Source organism: Polypterus senegalus, chromosome 12 (genome assembly GCF_016835505.1).
Source record: "Polypterus senegalus isolate Bchr_013 chromosome 12, ASM1683550v1, whole genome shotgun sequence".
Lineage (NCBI taxonomy): Eukaryota > Metazoa > Chordata > Cladistia > Polypteriformes > Polypteridae > Polypterus > Polypterus senegalus.
This window is the reverse complement of record NC_053165.1, coordinates 153,591,637-153,616,819: the sequence shown is the minus strand read 5'-3', so window position 1 is coordinate 153,616,819 and position 25,183 is coordinate 153,591,637. Positions and strand designations below refer to the sequence as shown.

At 38.3% G+C, this 25,183-nt stretch overlaps 1 protein-coding gene across 1 annotated transcript in view; it reads left to right on the top strand.

The window, feature by feature from the left end:
* The window catches only part of cep152 (centrosomal protein 152), a 61,546-nt gene that overhangs the window by 12,976 nt on the left and 23,387 nt on the right, over window positions 1–25,183 (top strand). The window contains exons 4-17 of the mRNA XM_039770346.1: window positions 568–634; window positions 2,573–2,947; window positions 3,771–3,933; window positions 6,200–6,340; window positions 6,548–6,687; window positions 7,574–7,774; window positions 7,886–8,033; window positions 11,754–11,845; window positions 11,929–12,092; window positions 14,460–14,670; window positions 14,747–14,860; window positions 16,286–16,416; window positions 21,190–21,318; window positions 23,396–23,531. Coding sequence (XP_039626280.1) covers window positions 568–634; window positions 2,573–2,947; window positions 3,771–3,933; window positions 6,200–6,340; window positions 6,548–6,687; window positions 7,574–7,774; window positions 7,886–8,033; window positions 11,754–11,845; window positions 11,929–12,092; window positions 14,460–14,670; window positions 14,747–14,860; window positions 16,286–16,416; window positions 21,190–21,318; window positions 23,396–23,531 — 2,212 coding nt within the window. The remainder of the gene's footprint in view (window positions 1–567; window positions 635–2,572; window positions 2,948–3,770; window positions 3,934–6,199; window positions 6,341–6,547; window positions 6,688–7,573; window positions 7,775–7,885; window positions 8,034–11,753; window positions 11,846–11,928; window positions 12,093–14,459; window positions 14,671–14,746; window positions 14,861–16,285; window positions 16,417–21,189; window positions 21,319–23,395; window positions 23,532–25,183) is intronic.

Sequence of the window (25,183 nt, the reverse complement as noted above, 5' to 3'; positions counted from 1 at the left end):
AGAGACCTGTCTTTAATTCAAAGACTATCCCATGAGACTTTAATTTCCTGTTTATGATGAACGCTGTTTTTTTTTTAAATTAGAATAATCTTCTTAACATTATATTGACAAAAAAACTTACATTTGGCACATTTTGAGCATTAAATTGGATAACTGACATGTGAGTTCTGCAGTTTTCCATTGATGTTGTACAGAATCAGTTGCTATTGGGTTCAATTCTATCATAAAAAAATTTTCCTCTCCATTCTTCATGTAAACATGAATTTAAAATTTTTTCTTGGCCATCACAACAAACTACATGAGCTAAGTAACATTTTAAAAAATATATATAATTTTTGTATGGAATATTCCTTTAACTGCAAAGAAACAACAAAGATCCTAGTGAAGGAAGGAAAATGTTTTTGGGGGAACTAGCTGATCTGAGTTTGAGTATTCATGACTGGCATAAGAGTTTACAACAAATGGTCATTTTCCTTTCTTCTGTTCAAGCTAAGTCTTATGTTTTCAAAGAAAATATGTGAACTATATGCTGGAATATTAATTTTAGTTTGAAATGAATTTTTACAGACACCACCAACAATGGCAAAGTGGAGAAGAGTGGGACAGTCAACATGAATCCATTAATGGGACAAAAGCAAGTATCTTGTGTTCTCTTCTTAAGAAGATGATTTTATTCATTTAGTGCTCACTCAATCCAATTCAGCTTCAGTGAGAGCTGGCGCTAAAGACAGACCAAGAGGTCAAAGTGTTCTTCAATGTTTTTTTTGTACAGTGTATCTAATAATATTGATTATATTTAACCAATTATTATTTAGTAGTTGCCACATGTTAGAACAGTCCTATTCATGTAATCCTTCTAAAAAAAAAACAAACAAGAGGTCTGGTTTTTTAAGTCCCTAAAGATAGATAGATAGATAAATAGATACTTTATTAATCCCAAGGGGAAATTCACATAATCCAGCAGCAGTATACTGATACAAAGAAACAATATTAAATTAAATAGTAATAAAAATGAAAAGAATTAAAATAAAATTAATGTTCGCATTTACTCCCCCGGGTGGAAAGCCCTACTGTCTACCATACTTCTTGGTAGCAAACGAGAGAACTACTTAACGAATTTAGATTTTTTTTTTTTTTATATATATATAATTTGCTTGACCATTCCGGTTGATTTTGCGACTTCTCTCATTTTGCTAAGAATCAAAGTTTGTTTGCAGGAGCAATATATTCACACTAATCCTAGACAGAGGCTGCGGGCCAAGGGGAGGGGGAAGAGTGACATCAGGATTAGAGAGCTGGGCGGGGCCCTCCTCACTGCCCTGTTTCACTAATACACGGGCAAAGCCATGGGGGATGAGTAGTTTGTGTGTGTGTGTTGTATGTATATACATACATACATACATACATACAGTATATAGGTTTGGAGTCTTTACAGACAAGAGTCCAAAACAGGTCAGTACACATGGCGGATATATAGGTGGATGGAAGGAAGAGGTGGGATCTTGGGACTGGAAGCGGAAGTCACAGCTGCACTATACCACCCCCTGGTCTGACCGGGAATTACCTTCTTTTGAGCCTTTTAGCTGCTTCCCATGCGCACGTGATGCGCATATGATGCATTATGGAGGAAGAAACTGGAAAATGAATTTTCTGTTTGATAATTCTGTCTCTACTTTAAGCCTTTTGTTTTTCTACATAAGTGATAGTGTAAAAATGCTGATTCTAAAATACTTCATAGTTACTTGAAACAACTGGTTTACACACCTCTGGCTTTGAACAAAAGATTCTATATGTGCTCTCCCAGAGAATGGAAACAGAAGCCATTTTGTTTGTGTAGCATGTTGCCAACTTTATTTTCGTTAAACATAGACCGTGGGAGGAGGCACGGTGGCGCAGTGGTAGCGCTGCTGCCTCGCAGTTAAGAGACCTAGGTTCGCTTCCCGGGTCCTCCCTGCGTGGAGTTTGCATGTTCTCCCCGTGTCTGCGTGGGTTTCCTCCGGGCGCTCCGGTTTCCTCCCACAGTCCAAAGACATGCAGGTTAGGTTAGGTGGATTGGCGATTCTAAATTGGCCCTATTGTGTGCTTGGTGTGTGGGTGTGTTTGTGTGTGTCCTGCGGTGGGTTGGCACCCTGCCCAGGATTGGTTCCTGCCTTGTGCCCTATGTTGGCTGGGATTGGCTCCAGCAGACTCCCGTGACTCTGTGTTCGGATTCAGCGGGTTGGAAAATGGATGGATGGATAGACTGGGGGATTACTTTTGATTTATTTTTGGCATAGATGTTTTGATAGCCTGTTGGTGTATATGATATTGTTATTTTTAGTGCTTAGCTTAAATTTACATTAAAACATAATGTGATGTGTGGACAGTCTCACATATTTAACTGAAAAATGTTAATGACACCATTTTCTAAATCATCAGTAAAATTCAAGCATAATATGAAACAAGAATTTTTGAAAGGCTAATGCAATATCTGCTGGTAGTATAGTAGTAAATTAATGTGTCTATTGAGAAAATAGTAATTTAAATTTGTTATTTTGTATTTAATAATTCTGTTATATCTATATCATGTTAGGATTATGGGAGTGACACACATGATCCATATCAGAGTGATTATCCTTATGCCACTGAAAATGGACATTTTAACCAGCATGCCAATGTGCTGCACAATGATCATCATGCAAATGGATGGAATGAACTGCACAGAGAAGAAATAAATGGTTATCATTATAGCCATGAGAACTGTGGTTATCCTGATCCAAAGAATGAAAGTTCTATTGGTAGCAAAGAATTCATTATGGATGTGCAATATGAACAAGGCTCCTTCTGCCAGACAAGTTCTCTCCAGCCTCCTGATCCACATCATCAGCAGCAGCAGCAGCAGCATGCAGAGGACACACATGATGAATTAAATCAATATAATGAAGAACATACAGGAGAGGATTTTCAGGTTTGCATAGTTTTTTACATTTCTGAATGAGCAGAATTTTCATGTTCAATGTTGTCACACTAGTATGCTGAGAATTCAGTAAAATCATGTCTTTTCTTGTGCTTGGCACTTGTTTGACACCCCTCTTATTTTGCACGCAGCACTTGTTTGAATTTTCTACCATTTACCATTTGAGGCCACCATAATTCAAACATCATAGTTGATTTTGATTTTCTTTCCCACAATCTGCTGTGGAGAAAATACATTTCTTTTCATTTTCAGTAATGGCCAAATAAGACTAATAATTATTAAGGTTTTCACAATGAAGTTGTAGTAGTAAATGAAATTCGATTATGCCAAGAAGCTAAACATTTTGCATGCTTTGATAAATATTTTCTTTGGATAAATGAAAATCTTAATGGGACTAATACCTTGAACATCAAAGGTATTAGTCCTATTACGTGCTATTCTGTGCTTTTGTTGTTTAGTAGTAATGCTGTATTACAGAAATACGTCAGCTCTGTTGTCACCTAATTTTTGGCTTTCTGTAACAGACAAAGAACCATATATGTAGAATAGTTGTGGAACTCTTGTGTGACATTCATATATAGAGTTTATTGTGTACTTTGTAATTGTTGTTTAGGATTTGAGACTCTTGTCTTTCACATCTGAAGGCTTGGCATGGAAAATTAAACATACGTTTGTTAATTTTGCTAATTTTTTTTTTTTTAAATGTGTTTTATACCATGTAAGCTGACAAAGTTTTCATTTATCTTTGAAGTTGGGTTATAGTACATTCCAACTACGTCTTGTCTAACTTTACTTTATTCTTATTAACATTTAGCATTTTAGTCAGCCTGAAAATTATACTGGAAACCAAATGGACAACTACAGAGTCAAATATAATCCTTATCATCTCCAAGTTCAGAACAAGCCATATAATTGCGATACACATGAGGATGTAAGATATAAAGAAATGCAACAGGAGTTTTTGAATACTGGAGAAGGTAATGATTTGTATTTTAATTGTGTGATAACCAATCTGTCAATCTTTTTTTTTTTATTTTATAGCGTATTCTATCACAAGATGCTCATAGAGCAAACAAGAATCTCTCAAAAGAGACGTTAAATACAGTAACTCTCAATATATAATAAAGTTCGAAGGAACAAATCATTCTAATTAAAATATTTTAAACTCGGAGGTAAGTTGAAGTGGATGGAATGGCAATACTGTTGAAACCGAATCAAAGGAATATAACTAGAGAGAGTTAAAATTGAATAAACTCAGGTGAGAATCAGGGTGTTTTTAAGTGGGATTTAAATGAGCTCACCGATGAAGCTTATCAGACAGGGATATTTTGGAAGAACAGATGCTAAAGAGCTAAACTAAATGAATGGTCAACAAGAGTTGCAAAATGGGCCTTTGGAATATTAGGATGGCTTGTGTCAGTGAATTCTAATTATCAGACTGCTAGGTATTATGTAAGCAATGGTGACAGGAAGCCTGGCTTCTTGAAATTAATATCTTTCTGAGTGAGTAGGGGAGTTCCTAACATAACATGATATGAGGACATCCGTGTAATTGAACCAGTGGAGGATTGAGGTGTTCATTACTGTTTGTCCTTGTTAGAACTCTGTGTTGGCCATTTAACCTGCTGAGCAGGGAGACCACTGAAAATTAAGTTGCATTGGTCCAATTGAGAGGTGATCGTGCTTTTGTTTCCAAAAAATAGGAAGGGTTGAGCTCTGGCACTGTGCTGTAAGTGTTAGAAAATCGTCCTGAGTGCTGGACAGATGAGGTGATTGGGAAATTCATGCTTAAAAGTGTTATTAAATGCTTGACAGTGTGGCTTGAAAGTATGGAAACCATGATTTTTTTCCTTTGCTTGACTCTCTGGATGTTGAGATGGTGCACTCCCATGTACTTTGGGGTCCACATCAATGTCTCAGAACACAAAGGAACTATATAAGATAGGGCAGAGCAGGCTCTTCTTCCTTAGGATAATGCATTCCTTTAATGTAGCATGTGACATCCTTCACATCTTTTACCACTCTGTGATGGCTAGTGTGCTGTGTTGGGCTGGTACTATCATTTCAGAAGAGGCCCATCAAAGTAAAAAGATAATTAAAAGGGTAGGCTCAGTTATAGAAGGCATTCTGGACACCTTGGGGTTGATAGAGGAGGAGAGAATTAAAACAAAACTGATTGCTATTATGAACAATGCTGCACATCCTCTCTCTGACACACTCACACTGAAGACTTTCAGCAAAGAGATTATTAAGCAAAAGTGTGCCAAGAAACACCACAGGGGATCCTTTATATCAACAGCAATATGTCTGTATAACACTGCATTGGCACTGCCAAGTCATAGTTTTTTTTTTCTTTTTAAAATTTTCTTCATTTTTAGACATTCTTTAGCGTGTTCTGACCATAGCGTTTGTATTTATCTATCTATTCATGTATTTATTTATTTATTTAAAGAGCTTCTGTAGAAAACCACTTTTATCCTTGAAGACAAAATAAATTCTACCTACCAACCTACCTACCTACAATTCAGGAGATATGTAGTCCCCTTCTTTTTTTTTCCACATTTTGTTCTGTTACAGCCCTGTGTTAAAATTATTTGACAAAGTAAATTCAGGATTTTAGACGTTTTTGCAAATTCATTAAAAAGAAAAACTGAAATATGACATTGGCACAAGTATTTAGACCATTTGTGATGGAAACCAGTTCCTGTCCCAGCAAGAACCAATCATGAATGGGATTCCCCTTGCTCTCACTCATGTATACACCCACAATTACTCAACACTGGGTCAGTTTAGACTTGCCAGTTAACTTGCATGTGTCAGGTCTTTGATGGCACCTAAAACATAGGCTTATTAAATGTGTAACTCTGGAACACACTACTTAGACATGGAGTTGAGGAAGAAACCTTGACAGCCTGGAATAATCTGGATGAGATATGGGGGCAGCTTAGCTATTAGCTAAACGAATGGGTTTGATGGACTGAATGTTGTCCTCTCATTTGTCAAATTTCTTATGTTCTTACCTGTCACAGCAAAATTAAGTACTTTTTGGATAATAGTGATTAATGTTGGAATGACGTGGTGGCTCAGTGGTTGGTGCTAAAACTCTTGAATCCCGGCCTGGGCACTGCCTGTGTACAGTTTATCGTAATAATACTTATTAGTTAATGATTTATATGTTTAAGGATTGTTGTTTTTTTTGTAGTTTATTAAACAATTCTAAAATGACTTTTTTTAAAATGATAGATTCAGCAGAGAAACAAAAAATTGCACAGCTTCATATTCTGTATAATGCACAAAGAAGGCAGCTCGAAGAACTGCAGGAAAAGCTAGAAGAGTCCATGCGTGACTCGAGGCACCTTAGACACCAGCTTGCTATCACAAAAGGTATGTTATTTTAGTTCATTTGATAACTGCACAAAATTTATCTGGAAAATCCTTTTTTCTTAATATTTAAGCAATGCCCAGTGTGAGCAGCAATACTATCAAAAGTCCATTTTGATCACATTTAAGAAGAAAAGCTGTTCAAATATTTCTATTATTCATTTTGTATGCACCTTTTTTATATACTAATTACTTTTATTTTCCCCAAAGATGAAAAAGGCGGTTTGAGTCTTAGTTTGCAAGAATCCAAAAAGCTTATTCAAGTGGGAAAGGAACGAGAGATGCAGCTTGAAGGGCAGATTAAAGGACTGCAAATGCAAGTTAGCACCTTAACTGCAAAGTTGGAAGAGGTGAGTGTTTGAATGTTATCTGTCCCTCTGTCTGTTATGAAAGTAAGGAAAGAAAGTCCACACAAAGATTTGGGGTACTTCTGTGGTAAATCTTCCTGTCATGAGTCCATTAAGAACACTCACTTCTGGTGGCCTTTGGAATGTTAATAGTGGACTTCTGGAAGGGGCAGCGTTTCATTGGCAGACGCAGAAGTGAGGTCACATGTCTTCAGGCCAATGTCCCTTTGAACAGTGGGTGTTATAGGAGATTGTGTTAGCAACAGCACTCCTTCTCAAGTTAGGATGGAATTCTTACCTGGCTGGAATACTGGAAATGTCCCCTAACAAAATGTGCTTAACACTTTCTATCTACATATCTGTCAATATGTGGCATATTATACAGTGACATTCATATATATATTTTTTTTATAACTGCCTATCCATTTGTGTTATGCCATTTATGTTATATAGCACATTTCATGTCTCTCTTCTATGTAACCAGTCATATTTATTTGTTGTCTATCTAGCTACAGTGTTATATAACTCTTTGTTGATGTTGATTGATTGATATCTATCAATGTTTAGCCATTTTACTTATTTAACTAAATTGTAGTTTATAATATTTGTGGTGGTGGCAGCACGGTTTGTTTTGACATATTTTAAGGTACTTGCAAAAATGTATAGATATTGTAATTAAGCTATTGTTATTAGGCATATTCAACAAGCAAAATTTTTGATGTTGTTGAAAAATTGCAGTATTAGGCAAAAGTAAGTTAAGCTGTAAAGTTGTGGTTGGTACATGAATGCAAAGTGGACATTATACAATTAAAAACAATAAAATAATTGAATATGTCTTTGTCACATCTTTGCATTTTTTCACTGATGTTACACTTTTGGAATCTTATAGAGTTTGAAAAAACAAAAGGTCTCAGAAGCAGCAGTGGATAGTATGCAGCAGCAGATGAAGGATTTATGTCAATCCGAGTCTCTTACTAGAGCCAGGGAGCAACATGAAACTATTCTTGAAGCTTTAAAAGAAAAACATGAAGCAGAAGTATTAAAACTGCAGCAGGACATTGATGCAAAGTCCCATGCCTTGAATGAGCAGGTTAAATAAGCTTTTTTGCTATTTCTGTTTTTCTTTTTTATTTTTAGGGAAAGTTATTTCTTTTACTGATGATCTCTTACTTCATTATGTTTTTAAATCTTATTTTTTCAGACTGAACATTGGCAACAACTTAAAGAGCAGCTAAAACGAGCAGAGAAACAGCAAGAAGAAATCATATCTGAAAAAGTGGAAATGATCAACAGACTTACAAAAAGTCTGAATGAGTGTCAGCAACAATGTACCAATTTACTCCATACAGGTCAGAATTTTATACCAGGAAACAATTTTAAATAAACTTAAAATAATAAACTTTAAATAAGCCCACTGGGAGAAAAATTAGGGGCAGACCAAGGACTCATTTAAGGGGTGACATCATTTGATAAGCCTGGGAGTGTTTAGGAGTTCTGTGACCCTTACCAGGGAAAACGGGCAAAAAGTGAGTCAGGTCAGGTTGTGGGAGCATGCACTGGTACAGTGCATTGCCGCATCCACCACACGACAAAACAGCTTAAGGTCCTGGTTGGCAACACCCCAGGCAGACATGTGGTCCAGTCCCACCCTCTGGAAATGACCCTCTATCTGCCGTAGCCAGATGTTACTTGGGGGTCCCCTTGGCCTGGTCCAACCACTCGGGTCCCCAAGATCCTGTGAGCTGGATCTCCCTTGGGGAATCACTCCACATGGCCTTAGTACTGTAACTGATGCTCCCTCACAATGTAGGTAATATTCGTCATTCGGGACTCCATGGGCAGCCGCTTATTCGATACAAAGTCAAACCAGCGGTACCCAAGGATTCTCCGAAGAGACACAGTACCAAAGGAGTCCAGTCTTCATCTTGGGTCACTGTTTAGCATCCATGTCTCACAACTTTATAGCAAAACAGGAAGCACACCAGGACTCTAAAGACTTGGACCTTCGTCATTTTGCATAGATATTGGGAGTGCAACACACCCTGTTTTCCAGCGACCTCATGACCCCACCACCCCCCCCATGCTGTTACACTCCGTCTACTGACTGCATAGGAAGAGTCACCAGAGACATGAATGTCATTGCTGAGGTAAGTAAACTTCTCAAAAAGGTCGACACTCTCTCCGCAAACCGACACACTGCCAATGGCTGTGCCCAAGAGGTCATTAAAGACCTTGATCTTGGTTTTTATCCAGGACACTCGCAAGCCCAGACACTCAGACTTCTCGCTCCTGATCAGAGCCTCCATTGACTCTGTGAAGATCACAGCATTGTCAGCAAAGTCAAGATCAGTAATTCTTTTTTTACCAACAGATGCCGCACAGCTGCTGGACCCCACGACCCTGCCCAACACCCAGTCAATGCAAACATTTAACAGAGTAGGAGCAGAAAAACACAGAGGTTCTGCCTCCACTCTGCACAGTACCAGTGTAGAGGCCAGCCATGATATCCAGCAACTGCAGGGGAATCCCGCAAACCCTCAGGATGTCCCACAGGGCAGCTTAATCAACCGAGTCGAACGCTTTACGAAAATTGACAAAGGCTGCAAAGAAACTCTGCCAATATTTGCGTTTGCGCTTAATGAGAACCGTCAGTGCCAGGATGCGGTCAATGGTAGACTTCTAGACCAGACTGCTCTGGTTGCTGGTAGGTGAGCAAGTGATCATGGATCCTATTGAAGATGACCCTAGCAAGGACCTTACTTTAGAGCAGCGTTATCCCCGTGTAGTTGCCACAATCCTTTCCAGATATGGACGACAAGTCCCGTTTTCCAGTCAGTTGGGATGATGCCAGTCTCCTAAATGGAAGCAAAGATTGCTTGCAATGCCAGGAGGACAGCCTTACCACCAGCCTGGAGAAGGTCACCCACAGATCCCTGCACCCTTCCCTCCCCTCAGCTGGTTTTACCACCTGTGTAATCTCAGGGAGTCTGGGTGGTTCACAGCTAATTGGAGGATCAGCCTCAAGATCTTTTTTTATACTGTGCAATTGTTGTGTAATTCCACAACAAAATATTTGACGTAGCCAGTGGGACTTACACTGTGGATGGATGATGTGCTGTGACAGTGCTGCACAGAATGATGAGGGCTGAGAGAGAAAGAGAGAGAGCTCAGTTAATGTCGCCAGGATATGTTCCACTTGCAGTTCTTGCAATCAGTCCCTGCATGCCTGAGAATGGAAGTTCTTCTATTACTCAGAGTAAATGTAGTGTCCTTCTAAGGGGCCTTTGTAATCCCAATGTGGTGTGTTTGTGGCTTACCACTGGCAGTTACTACAGTATAAAGGGATGGATTGTGGTGTGATTCCAAGACAAAACAGCTAGTTTTATAAAAAATTGACCTCCAGTTTGTCAAAGTCTTTTTCACTTCATAAGAAAAATAGTGCTCCACATCTCAAGAGCCTGCTTCTGCTTTTGAGGTATAGTATATTTGAACCTATCCCACAAATGCACAATGAGTATTGGGGCATTGTAGCTCTTTGGCATCCTTTACTTTGCGGGTATTGCCTGCATGGCATCTCTGGGCATCTTTGTTGAGTTGTGCCGATCAGTGTTATCCATCCCAGCAAGTATTTCTTGGTAAACGTGATGCCAGTTCTCCAGTTCTAGGTCAAGTTCTTTAGGTTTTTATGCAAACCAAGTCAAATTTGAAATTGTATCTGTTTGGTTCCTTGCACTCATTATTCTGGCAACCAGGAGTGGAAAGCAACCAGCAGCATAGGCCATAAGGTTCCCAGGTGCATGCAAGTTCCTCTAACCATGTCAAGGCCCGTGTTCTAGAATGGGCATGTAAAATATTAATATTCAATTCAATTATTCAGATCCCTGTGACTGTGAAGAGGGATATAAATTGACACATTAATAGCTTGAATTGTTCAGTAGTGCAAGTCAGTAAGTTCAGATTCAATGTTGCCTTTAAAGGACAGATTAAATCATGATTTATTTCATTTTTTTGTGCAGTTGTGCAATTCCTTTGTCTCCAAATGTGAAATTTTATACATATACCACTCATGTGAAGAGGTTGTGATCAAAATTCACAGGTAATAAAAAGCTAGGTTCGGTAGTCTTTAGTTATTCCACAGGGATCTTTTTTGCAGCAGGGATACACACACATAGAGTGCAGAATAGAATAACTGTCTGGATTCTCAAGAAGACTAATCCTTTTATGCTTTAGCAGTCCTAAATGGCAGCATGCCAGCTATAACCACAAAACAGACCATTGCAAAGTGCTGCATGTAATATCATCTCACTCCCATCTGTTTGCTGAGTTTTCCCCTAGTAATGTGATGACAAGATTTTTAGCTTTAGGCTATGGTTGAGTCTGAGGCTTCTGCTTGCTGTGAATTTCACAGACTTTATATTTAAAAAAAAAACAAAACAAAATCACACTTTTCTCAGTGTGGTTCATTTTTGTTACTGTGACAACTACCTAGTTGGCACCTGAAAACATTTATTAGATAATCTTTTAAAACTGCTGATTTTGGAACTTGATTAGTTAAAACTATAATTGTATTAGGCAATGAGGTAAAAAATGCATTTTTTTGTGTGTTTTGTTGTGGTATTAAAAAACAAACCTTATTGAATAACTGGTGATTTGAATAACAATATCATTTATAATATTTACAGTTTAAGTAATTGCTTTGCATATCCGGTAGCTCCTGTATGAATTTGTATGAGTGGGCCCAATGAAAGACTGGTGCTCTGAACAGAGCTGTTTTCCTGACTTGCGATTAATGCTGATGAGGGTTTCAGCCCCCATGACTTTGAACTGGTTTAAGCAGGTTAGCAAATGTTATGTTTAGGCTATTCTGGCTTCTCTCCTGCAATGTGAAACTCTAAATTGGCACTGTGTGGTTGTTTGTGTGAGGTGGCCCTGCCATAGCCTGCCTAAGACTGTTTCCTCCTTTGCACCTAGTTCTGTTGGAATAGGCTGCAGCCCACTGTAACCCTGAATTGGTTGAAGTGAGTTTGAGAATGTTATGTTAATATTGTGGTATTTCTTCTTTTCAAAAGGCACAGTGCAAGAAGTCAACCAATTAACCTTTCAACTACAGCAAGCACAGGCTGCTAAGAAAATAACTGACAAGATGAACAAGTCTCTACAGGTAAATATAGGTTTCCATATTTTATATTCCAACTTTCATAAATATTGCAAATGGATCATGCAGAAAGTCTTTTTTATTGGTAGGAGGAGCTCAATGAATTAAAAGAAGAAATCGCACTGTATGAATCAGCAGCAGCAAGTGGAATTATTTCTTCCAGTGGTGAGAGAGAACCTGAGATCCACATGTCAGATTCCTATGTAGAACTGGGCATCAAGCAGGTTAACTGGAAAAGCATAAAAATGCATAGGTAAATGGAGTCCAACTGAAGTAGTTAATTAAGCACTATTGACTTTTAATTGTTCGTCTAGACATTTTGTAAATATTTCATTTATTGTTGGTTATGGATATAAAAATATACATGCTATTTGGGTTAGGCAGTCTTAATAATGTTAAAAGTCCTGTACTGGTGTGGAATGAACTGCCAAAATCAAGAATCGTAGATGTAGTACATCGAATAAAATTTACCAAGTAGTATGGTAGATAATTGCACTTTGCATACCTTGAGTACCTGACCTGATGTTTTGGAAAAATTAGATGAACCTGTTTAATTAGCTTTTTTTATGTTGAATGGCCTGCTCTTCTCGACATTGTTTAAATGTTCAAGTTTCCTGAACATTAGGCTTCATATCTGTTTAAAGTAAAAATACTCTACATTCATACACCATTATGCTGTTGGCTTCACAAGTATGCAGTAACTTTCCTGAAAGGTGTTAAGGCACGATTTTCTTAATTATTACTCTGACACAGATGTTAAAACACACATTTTCTCATCCTCATCCTCTGTTCTGCCTATATTTTGTCAATATGAAAATATCCTTAATTTGTGTTTAAGTGCCTGTCAGCTTTTTTTTGTACTGTTTTTGTGAAACCTCTGAAAAGCAAATGCACAAAAATGAGATAACAGTGACACCAAAGTCATAATTTGCACTGTGACACTGCATTTACTCTGAAACTGTCGCATGCACTAAAAATGCATTGCACTTTCCATTCCAACAGATAGTGCATACAACCAACAATATAACCTAATAAAGGAAATTTTAAATAGAAAAAAAAATGATGTGAGATTAAAAAAAGGCTGATAGAGGAAATACTAATCCCTTTGGAGCCTATTTACTGTCACATAGTGGGAAATAGCTGATAGTATGACTATGGGGCTGATCTTAATCTCAGGATTTTTTTAAATAATTATTAATGGAATTTGTTATTTATGCATATGGTTTATTACTGCTCCTGTGTTGCTACATTAATAAAGACGTAACGACAATGTTTAATGTACTTTAAAGTGAGCAATACTCCCTCTATCAATCATTTTATTGCTTTTTTATTTTCTTTTTAAAATTTCCATTATTAAATTGTAGTTTCAGTTTGTGTTTTGCCTCCATTATATACAACATTTTGTATAGTATTCTCAACTGCAGTGCTAATATTTGCAGTGCACCAACTGTTAGAATGGAAAATGCAGTGTATTTTAATAACGTATGTAGATTTCAAAATACATTGCAATAGATGGCACATAGTCAACATTAGCACTAAATATGCCCTACAGAGTGTAACTGCCAAATGGTCAGAAAATGTCTTTTTATAGATTCATGGATTTAATATATATAGGACATCCATCTAAAGCTAAGCATGTTAGAACCCAGATAGTACTTGGATGGGAGACCATCTAGGAAAAACTAGGGCTGCTGCTGAACGAGGTGTTGGTGAGGTCAGCAACTGGGTGCTTACCCTTTGGTCTGTATGTGGACCCCAATGCAGTGATGGGGATACTGCGCTGTAAAAATAGCCCTGTCCTTCAGATGAGATGTAAAATCGAACCCCTGACTCTCTGTCATCATAAATATCCCCAGGCATCCTTCTTAAAGAGTAGGGTGTATCTCGATGTCCTGGCTTAACTGCTCACCATGGCCTGGTCATTCTGGCCCCCTAATCATTCTCCGTCTCAAATTGGCTATCTCTATCACAACTTCACCACCTGATAGCTAATGTGTGGTGAGTGTACTGGTGCAATAATGGCTGCTGGCACATCATCCAGATGGGTGCTACACATTGGTGATGGTTGAAGTGGTTCCCCTTTGTCTAAGTGCGACAAAAGATCTGTATAAATGTATTCATTAATATATAAATATATAGACTGCTTCCTCTCCAAAATCAGCAATATCACCTCACTGACCCTTAACACATAATGTATCAAAAATATGGGTCACGTGTTGTAAGAAGTTGGGTCGTGCTGAATCGACATTCACAATAGTACTTAATGGGAAAGGGTCATGTATGGTGGGTCTCTTCATGCATTTCAAGCAAAGGGTATTGCTTCTGTTTCGACCTGCCTCAGAGATTTTCCAAGGGGATAACCCACTGCCCCCCACTGCCAATCTAAGTCTTGAATGTACAACAAAGGCAAAATTGGGTTACAAGGAAAAAAAAAGTTTAGGAACCACTGCCCTAATATGCTGGGATATTTCTTCCATTCCTATAGGTGTCTTTTTATTCACACTAGCACTGTTGGAGGGACTTGGTACTCATTATTGTTAGCTTCCCATTTACAGTACAGAACATATGCCCTATTTCATATAATCACTAATTTCAAGATTTGCATTCTGATATTTTTCAGTACGTCAGTCACTCATGAACAGGAGAGAAGCATGTCCAAAGATGAAACAATCATTAAACTAAAAAGTGAGATTGAACATTTTCTGAGAACGTTGAAGAGCAAAAGACAAAAAATTGTCCAACTGCAAGATGAGCTAAAGCAGTATAAAAGTCAGGTATCAAGCCTACAAAGCCAACTTGAAAAGAAGGACAAGACTGTGAAAGATCATGAGGTGAGAGCCACTGGATTTGTTTTGATGCAGAAAAATAACTTCAGTTTACCAACATTTTTCTTTTATGGATTTCAAGGTGCGAGAGAACAGTCTAGAAAAGAAACTTGAAACTTCACTCATGAAGAGAGTGGAAAATGGAGATTTTGAGAAAATACAGAGGGAGAATCGGGCTCTAAAACAGAGTTGTGAGGTTGGCTCAGGAGTTTTTTTTATCATTATTATGTAAATATTCTGATAAAATTGGCTTAAGTAATGCTGTCATACTGACTGGAAATATAAACTTTCTAGTGACAAATTTAACATTAATACCCTTTGAAATGGTAGGTCCCAGTGAGAAAATTCAGAGGCATTGGTACCTGAACTATCCAAGCAGTGACAAAACATTTACCCCTCACCTTATTCAATATTATGTAATAAACATCCCAGCAGGGTCAGTCAGAAATTACACTCTTATTAAATTCACTACATTTGGAGAGATGTGATACACACTTAATGGGTTTATTTGTTTTATTTTTATACAAAACTACACAAATACTTGGTGAGCTTGCACAGTGCGTCAGATCTTTAAATGGGCTACACTAGCCAGTGACAACACTAGGTCTGTCTCTTGTCTGTTAAGAAGAGAAAAGGATATAACTCTGGACATATGATCACCAAAATGGATAACATGACTGGAAAAATGTAATAAAATCTGACAAATATTAATTTCTGCTGCAACATGCAGATGTTAGGGGCAGAATTCCGTCTAAACGGCATGATTTTTTATGACTCCACCCTTACTTGTGTCAATGTGCCAGTGCTGTAGGTGGTCACATAATGGGGTGGTCAATGCTTTATTGACCCACATGATATTTATCAATATCATTCAGGCATTAATAGATTACCACAACATTTCTAAGTATTTTTGCTGGCCATATGCATCCCTTTATAGCCCCAGCCTATTATTTTCAAATGGATATTGAACAAACCTGACTGGCCACAATCTCGTTCTGCGAACATGACAATCACTTCACTATATTCTAGCGCTCTGTAGAGTCAGGTGGAATGGGAGACTCATTGGAAAAATGAATGGATGAAAATCTGCACGAACTGGGTGAAGTTATCAAGCTACCATGGACCAGAATTCCTATGGAATGTTTAAAAGGCCTTCAGTCTGGTTTGGAGGTGTACTAGATTGGTGGACCTAATAAAGTGGCCATAAAGTTTGTGCATTTACATTGGAAGCTAATGACAAAACTATAATGTGTTTTTATATAAAGTTAAGAAACATATTTTTCTGTATCACCTTAAAATTTAAATACTTATTAATTTAAATAGCAATTTTTGGTCCTTTAGCTATCACTTTGTTATTTTGACCATCAAAGCCTATGCATGTAATTGCATTAGGCGGTTTACTTTATTGGTAAGCTTTTTCATTCTGGATCTAATTAGTTTAATTGAATACATTTTTTTTTTAATTCTGAGAAATATGTTTATCACTTTTTAATCTAAAGAATTACTATTTTATTATTATTGATGAAACTAAATATTTCCGCTCTTGAAAATACTTTGTGGGAGAACTTTGGAAACTGTTTTGTTAAACCCTTCCCCTTACGTTTTCATTTTTTCTGCTTAGAAATTAGAAATGCAGATTAAGGACTTGAAAATTACTGAAGAAAATCTCAAATTAAACAACCAGGAACTCCGTGCTGAAATGAAAAAGATGATACATGATTTTGACCAAGATAAGCAAGAAACAATTGAAAGGTATATTTTGATTATGTTCTTGGCATAAAGGGTATTTAAACTGAAAACAAGCTTTGTCAGGTGGCAGTAATTTCCTACCTAGGAAGCTTTATGTGTGGAGTTTGCACTTTCTTGTTATGCTTGCATTGATATAATGTGAGGATTTAGGATCCTCTCAGAGTTCAAGGACAGGTAGCCAGGGTGAGAAGTTAATTGTGTTTGCACCTGTTATGAGTGAATGAACGTATCCGTGCTTACATAAGTGTCTCCTGCAGTGGACTCTGTGGCTGTTTCCTCTAGCATAGGCTTTAGCACCCTGTGACTCTGTATTCGGAAAGTGAGATAAGAAAGTGGATTACTGGATCAATGAATGGGTAAGTTTAAATTCCTAAACTCCTAAGGAAAAAAATCACTTGATCATTAATAGTAAGTTAAGCTTTTGTAAGTAAGACATATACCCTTGTATCTTACTTACATTTAATTTCCTATGGGCATTAATGGTGTTAAAAGATTAACTGTTGTCTCATTAACTTTAAACCGAAATATATAATTGAGTGAAAGATTACATTTGTGCTGGGAAATTCAGTTGCCTTATTGCATTGCAATGCCTGATATACACTATGTTTGGGACATACAAGTTGAATAAACACACAAGGGTAGAATTTAAGCTACACATTTGATCTTCTAGCTTCTAGCATGCAGAGGCATAATCAATTATTTTCCTTCAGTAATAATTAAGCATGCTGAATGTTTTTTAGTTTGGGAACAGTTGAAGTGAAAGGGTGATGAAATATGGTGCAGGCTATGCAATACTGTACTGAAATGCAAAAACAACACGTTTTACAATACATTACTACATACAGAACAAATATACTATTTGAGGTTGGACATTGGTAACCTACCTTATCAACTGCACAAGTAAGCAAAAACTACAGTTGCCAGTGATCAGACAAAAATCACACAGATGGTGTTTAGATTGATTGAACAGGACATGTTCCAATCAAGTTGGTTGATGGCAAAGGCTTTTGGCAGCCATGAATTATCATGAGGCAAGGTGCAACATTCCATCTAGAGGTACTATCATTATCCGGCAGTTAGGAAAACATTTTATCAAGAAAGTACAGGGGGCTTTGCCCCCTGCTCGCTCGCTCGCCAACACCCCAGCCTGCCACTTCCCCTCTCTCTCGCTCACGTATGTGGATTTCACTTTCACCAAACAACAAATCTTTTAGTTCTCGCGGATACGCCTCTTCATTGAGAAGAAACACTACTTTTCCCTGATGGTAACACAAATTAGACAATCTACAAGTCTCCGACTTAAAGTTTAAATCCAAACAATGTATTCAATCACTTTTCGCTATTCCGTTATTTCACTACTTAATAATTTCCTTTTGTTTGCTCTAATGTGATCTTTACTATAATTTTTTTTGAGACTTTTGAATTTTAGTAGTTTCATTATCTCTAACCTGCTCTGCATGTGTATTGCGCCATTTTTGAATACTTTACGACATTCTACTTTGTCATGTACTCTTTGTCTTTAATTTCTGGCCCTGGGCGTGGTTAAATCTCTTGGCAAAAAGTCTCGTCTCGCAGGACATGAAAGTATCTCTCTGAAAAAGTCACGTCTCGTCCCAGGCTAAAAAGTCTCATCTCATCCAGGGATTTTTTTTTTATTATAATAGAGAGACAAGAGCTGAAAACACAGCTAGACCCGTTTCATGAGCTTATTCAGGCAGCTGAATTTTGGACAGTACCAAGAATCAAGAATTATTGTAGTAGTGTTAGTACTGTCACCTGTACAAAGTACATTCTTACTTGCATGTTAAATATGCATCAGGTTGCCACTCTTTGCCACCATGCTGAACAATAATGTGTTTAAATACTTAATACTATTTAATAGAAAACACAAATCTGCGCGTCTGATGTTCTCTTTACTCTTTGTTTCTATGCTCCTGCTGCCTGTTACCTTGTGGATAAACTCTGTGGTAGCTTAGGTAGTGTACTTGAGTGTTAGAATGTCAAAGCCCAGAGGTGCAAAAACTTGAGATGCCAGCTGGGTCATCACATTTAATTCCAATTAAATGAAAATATCACCTAAAATGTGTGTGATCAAAACTGTGAGTGTTAAATGAAAAGAAAATAGCCTTGATAGGTGATGGTTAGCCATCCTTTGGCATACAGCTTGGTTAGGAGGGAACTCCATTCTGTGGCCTGCTTTGTCCAATGATAGACACCCTGCTTCTCTGGAGCCCCTGGAAGGGGTGGAGTCAGTTGCCCTCACTGATTGTCCTCTTTGAGACATGAAGGGAAAGGGAGATGACACAGTTAGCAACAGTGCCCCCTTTCGTGTCAGGGTGGTGTGACATACCTCTGATGAGGTGTGCGTGTGGGTGCGACACAAATATATAATAGTTGTGTTATTTTAAACTTACCAGCCATTCATATAAGACAATCACATGTTGTTATATAGATATGTGGTAAAACACACTCAGAATTTTGTGGCTGACATTATTTCTGAGGGGCTATCTGTTGCCACATAGACAAAGGGCTTGTAGTCAAAGTGCTTTTGTTTGTGTTTATGATAAAGCACAAAATATTGTGGTTGTTAATTTCCTCATTCTCATGAATTAATCCTTGGTTGCATGTTTTGCTTGTACATTGTTAGTTGGAATCAATGACAAATTTTAATATGTATCTAATTATGAACAATACTATACATCCAAACACTGAAAGACTATCACTGAGTTCTTTTAGCCAACAAATTATTTAATAGAAATGTTTCAAGAAATGCTACTGGAGCTCTTTCATACCTACAGCATCTATAGCCATTATAATTCCTCACTAGGGCTGCTGCTGTATGTTTTGCCAAGTTAAAAGGTTTTCTTCTAATTTGTTATTCCTGTGTGCATGTCTGTGGGGGGTTGTTGCTTTTGTTTGTTTGCTATAATATTTGCCAAGCTTCTATAAAAAGATACTTTATCCCTTATATAGATTTCTCTTCTGGTTCGTCCTGCTTCCTCTTCAAAACCGGTCCCCCCCCACACGCAGCCCACATGGCATTTCTCGATTCCTATTCGTCCTCTTCCAAACCCTTCCTCACGCTGCCTGCGGCTTCCCATACACCCCCACGCCGCTTTTCTCGATTCCTATTCCTCCTTCGGACTACTGCGTTCCCTGCTGCTCTCTCATGACCCCATTGGTGTCACGTCACCGCCCTATATCTAGCCTGACCATGTGACCTTTCACTTCAGCCATGTGTGCGCCTGGGAGTCTTTTCCATAGCCTGCTACAGGAAGGTACTCTCTCGACCATTGGCATTGGTTTCGCTCCTTGCTATTTTCGTTATACTGCGACGGTTGTTTCCTAAGCCTTTGTTATAAAATGAACGACAGTATCTTCTCTGTCGACGGGTTTTTGTACAACATCATCTCTATTCTGGGCAACTGCCTGTTCCTATCAGTGGGTTATTTCTTGACACAAATGGTTGACGAAGGCAATGCACTCTCACTACGACATAGGGCAGTAGATTTTGTTGGATCACATTGGGACAAATTTGGAGACGTTCTTCCTGTTGTGTTTTGCAACGCAAGTTGAGTTATCACAACAAGTCAGGAGTACTATCAATACATGGCAACATCTGGAGTTTATGGTGGTGAAGCTAAAATTCAAGATCTTTGCGTCACAAATGACGATTCTCTACATATTAACAACAAAGGTCTTGATCTTATGCAGAGTGAAAAAGTGACCTTCAAGAGTGTAGATACAGTGGTCCGTGATGATCCTAATGATCAACTAACGTACCCACAGGAGTTTTTACACACCCTCATACCAACTGGCATGCCTCTCTTTATCCTTCATCTAAAGGTGGGAGCTGTAGTTATACTCCTCCGAAATATGATGCCATCAAAAGGTCTTTGCAACGGAACAAGACTCATCGTTACCCGAATACATACAAATATTATTGAGTGCAAACTGATCGCTATCCAAAATTCTGAAACAATCTTCATTCCCAGAATCTCTCTCCTTCCTTCCGACACCAGTCTCCTTTTTAAATTTAAACGCACACAATTCCTACTCAGACTTGCCTTCTCCATGACTATCAACAAGTCCCAAGGACAAACGTTTGCAAAGATTTGCGTTGATCTACAACAACCAGTCTTCAGCCACGGTCAGTTGTACGTGGTTTTTTCTAGGGTTAGATCTTTTGACTCATTATCTGTCGTCTCCCGCAAAACACCTATTCACAACTGCGTCTTTCGAAAAGTATTTCTTTTTTTCTTGATTTCTGAATTCCTTTCTCACCGTTTTCTGTTCCTATTCTTACACCACCGTATACTACAGCGGACGTCGGCTAGTTTACTATTAAATGTGTATGTCTGACTGTGTGTCTCTTTGAGGTTTGAGGCTACCTGAGCCTACAAGGGAAGCTATTCTTGTCTGACAGCTTGACTCTTAACAGGCTGAGTAAGTGACTAACTCCTGAGCATATTGATATGCTGCAGTTGCTAATAACGTAAAATGCAATAATGTAAAAGCACAATTTGTGACATGTTATCATTCAGAGTTAAATTCCTATGTGCAAATCTTGGTGATTTTTTTTTTTTTTATTGTCTCTTATTAATAGATTAAAATCTGCATCCCTATTAATTGTATATATTGTGAAATTATTTGGTAACAACAACAAACCGTTTTGATGAAGGAGAACGGATAAAACAAAGTTAATAAGCAACTTGAGTTTAAATTCCGTGCGGTAGTAAAATTCATGATTTTTAAATGTATCACCTTTTCATCAAGGTATGAAAGAACAAGTCAACAGTTCTTGGAAGACACTAAAAATCATCTTCGTGCAGAGCTTTCTAAGGGGCATGAGCTTGAGAAACAGGATCTCACCCGCCTCTTTGAAGAGAAGATTTCTCAATTAAAGTAAGATACTTTTTTTTTTTGTTTTTCGTAGGACAGATACAATTTATTTATACAGTATTTATAGTGTTCTTTAGAGATGGAGCGAGCTAGAAATGGGAGCAGCACAGTGGTTTTCCTTCTGCATCACAAAGTTGTGAATATTTAAATCGAAGCTATATACAGTATATTCTTCCGTGTAAGTTGGGTCTCGAAACCAGAAAAATCGATCATAAAATCAGACCCTGACTTATACGCCCATTCAAAAGTACGACACATTTTTCCAATGCTGGCCATGAGTGTGTGCGGAGCACACTTTGTCTTAGGCATTTTTCTTAATAAGTCTTCTTGCTTCCTCCAATCTCACACCTGTTTCTCAGACACATCGAATTTTGTTACATCAGTGCAGTTACCAATTTCTTTCACCACTTCAACGACTTTTAATTTAAAACCAGCTTCATATTTTCTTCTGATTGAACGCTCCATCATAGATAAGGGATGCTCTTATGATAAAGATGTATGGGATGTGAGATACAAAAAACACAAAACAGTGCAAACGTCGCTTCAGAATAGTTTGGGTATCACCGTGTGGTCACGTAGGCACAATACATAGAGAGAAAAAAAAAAGGGCAGTGTGCTCTGTGTTTGCTTTCTCAGGTGGGGCTTAGCATGTCATAATCTCTTGGTCCAATAGCGTGGGTTTTCTGCATTTGACTTGTACGACTTATACGAAAATACTGGAAATTATATGGTAAAATCAAGTCCTGACTTATCCGTGAGAGAACTTATCTGTGAGTATATACAGTATGTCTCCATGTGAGTGTATATGGGTTTGTTTGTGCAAGTGTGCTTGTGATGGTGCGGGATGGCTCCATGCTTCCAGTTCCTTCAAGGAGCTTCTTAAACCTGCCACCATCTGTAATGTACAAGAATGAGCCTAGCAGATGAGGATACAACACACAAACAAAGAGGTAGGTGCAAGAGTGCCTTGATGATTTTATTAAAGCAATTCAAGTGTCTAAATAAATAGTGCAGTGCAAAAAAAGTTCAATAAACAAATAATACAATAAAATGAAGTGAAGGTGGAGGTTAAAATCAATCAAATAAATATTCCATAAAAATGACGTTAAAACTCCCAGGCAGGCAACTGTCCTTTCTAACCCAGTCCCGTTGCACCCCTTTTAAAAACAGACGTCTCTTCAGCTAACCCCAAACGGGACCTTGCAGCTGAAGAGAAGCCTAATCAGCAGTTCAGCCAACTTTCTACGTTTGTCCCTTGGCACGGACCCCTGTTACCATCTGTGGCCCTGGCCGGGCACTACACTGAGCCTCTCACTCCTGCTGCCAGGCTTGTGTTCCTGTGGTCCATGGCTTCCTCCACAGAACACCTTACTGCCTTTTTTCCTGGCCTTACACCGTGTTGCTTCAACCGAACATCATGTCAGTCACTTCAGCTCACTGATCGCTCAGCTGAAGTGTCCTCCTTCTGCCCCTGAGTGTCAGCCCCACGCTCCCTTTAGGACGTCATCCTGGCTTGCTGCCTTCTGTCTCTTGTTCATTCCCACTACCTCTCTCCCATCTTCCTGCCTGCTTCTCTCTCCTTCCTTTAGGCTCCTTTCTTTCTTTTGTGTCCTTGCTCCTTTTCCTCAAGCTGGTACCCCCTTACATGCCTCCGTGGGGTGCAGTGTGTCAATTGTGCACTACAGAAAGCCGAAGAAGCAATTGAGACAGACTGCACCACAGGTGCGTCTCGCCTTGATGACCTCACTAATCTCCCGCAGCTGCATGAGCACGTGTACCCACAAAGATTAAGCTGTCCATTGAATTATTTATTTAAAAACAGGTCAGCTGTTCAGCTGCGGTCCCACTATACCGCAGTGCTGTTCAGTGCACTTGCTTCCCATCCAGTGTTGCTCCCCACTTTGTATCCTGTGCTCCTGGAATAGGCTGCATCCCCTATGACTGATAATTGAGAAATGGATCGACATATTTTTTGTTTTGTTTCTGATTCCATCAGAAATGCTAATTGTAAAAACATTGTAGAGTCCAAGTAACACAATATTTAAGTAAAATTGCCTCTAATTGTTAAATATTTTTACAGGAAAGAACTTTCTAAAATGAATGACACAGTAATAGAAACAAGAGAATGCTACCTCACTGTGTGTCAGGAAAAAAACACATTGGAAAATGATTTGCAGGAGAAAGTGGAACAAGGAATGAAACTTAAGGAAAAGGAGGTAATGTAGAAGGTTAATTTGCTGTGTTTCAAAAGAATGTGCTGCATTCTGTTTCACAATGATACTTTTGACTATCTTTCAGGCAAAGACTTTCAAAGAGAATCTAATTATTGATAATAAAGGTAACCAGATTTCCCAGGACAGTCCCATATATCAATACAGCTGCCCCTATTTACTGTCCTAAAAATAATCTTTATTTGTTCCATATTTTTTGTATGACTATTTTTTCAGTGCAGTAACTTCTGTAGATATTGCGCTACTCATGTTGCTGTTCTTGATAATTAAGGTGACAAGGAGTCACCTCTGAGGAACTGATCGTGGCAATGTTGCCTCTCTGTTTTGTGCCGTCCTTCATGAAATGACAGAGATGTGATGTAAGTCCAGGACACTGGGATCAGAGCTGCCATCTCCATTAGCCAGCCATAAATGGAGCCAAGCCATATCTGTTCATTATGGCCAGTTGGTCAGGGGAGTGGAAAACAAAAACTGAAGTCAAAAACAATCCTGGAGAAAATAACAGTCAGACATAGTCACAGTCCTGGAGACTTAGGCAAGCTGGCCACCCACCTTCTCCTGGAAGTCTGTAGTACCATCCTGACCATCTAGCCCGACAACAGACACTTTATATCCATTGATTCCAAGGCTTGCAGCATTCTCTGACATCTTTTCAATGGGCAGGACAACAGCTTGTTAGTAGAGCAGTGGCACTAAGTGCCACAGCAGAATTCAGGAGAGAGAACAGAACAGAGGAAGGATAGTAAAGGTTTGTAATGATTGCAGTGCTTATATTTTTGTACAAATGGCTAAGAAACAGAAATACAATATCATCAGCTTTAGTCAGGGTATACTATACTAAAACAGTGAGTCTTCAGCCAGTATTTAAACGCTGGGACTGAAGGGACGGCTCTTATATAAGCAGGCAGATCTTAATTTGGATTAAGTGTGTTTCAAAATGTATATCTGTCAATATGTATATTAGGCTAAACTAAAAATTTACTTTGGTGAGAAATTTAATTCCTTACAGCTATAGGATGGCATCTTGTCTAGGTGTGGGTTCTGCCATACACTCACTGCTGCCAGGATTGCCTCTAGCTTTTTAAGTTGATTTAGTGGATTCTGAAAGAAGCCAATGATTGGAAGTTGAATAAAAGAATGCGAGAATAGTAAGATGGAGGTAAAATATGTTAAGAAGACTGCTAGGCTAGGACAGTCTTGAATGACTATTTCAAGGATTTTGAGTTGTTTGGATTTACAGCCCCACAAGTTTGCAGTAGAGTTTGAGGAAAGATTTGGTATTGCATTGGCCTCCACTTTATTTACGACGGTAAAGGGATGGTTTTGTTGGTGTGTATGGTCCGAGTCTGTCTTGCAACAGATTTGGATGTTATAATTTATTATTTAATTCAGAAACACATTCAAAATAAAAAAGTTTCAGATAGTAGCAACAGAACAAAGGGAAGTGAACACATATACTTTACTTCACATACATTTCCCATTCACAGTTGTCCCTGAAACATGTGGTAATTTTGCAGGGAGTCCTAAATATCATCAAAAAAGTGCTTAATTGTTGGATTTTGTACAATAAATATTAAGAATGTGTTCAAAGTATTGGTAAAGTAGTAATAGACCAATTCTGACCACTTAAAATTCTA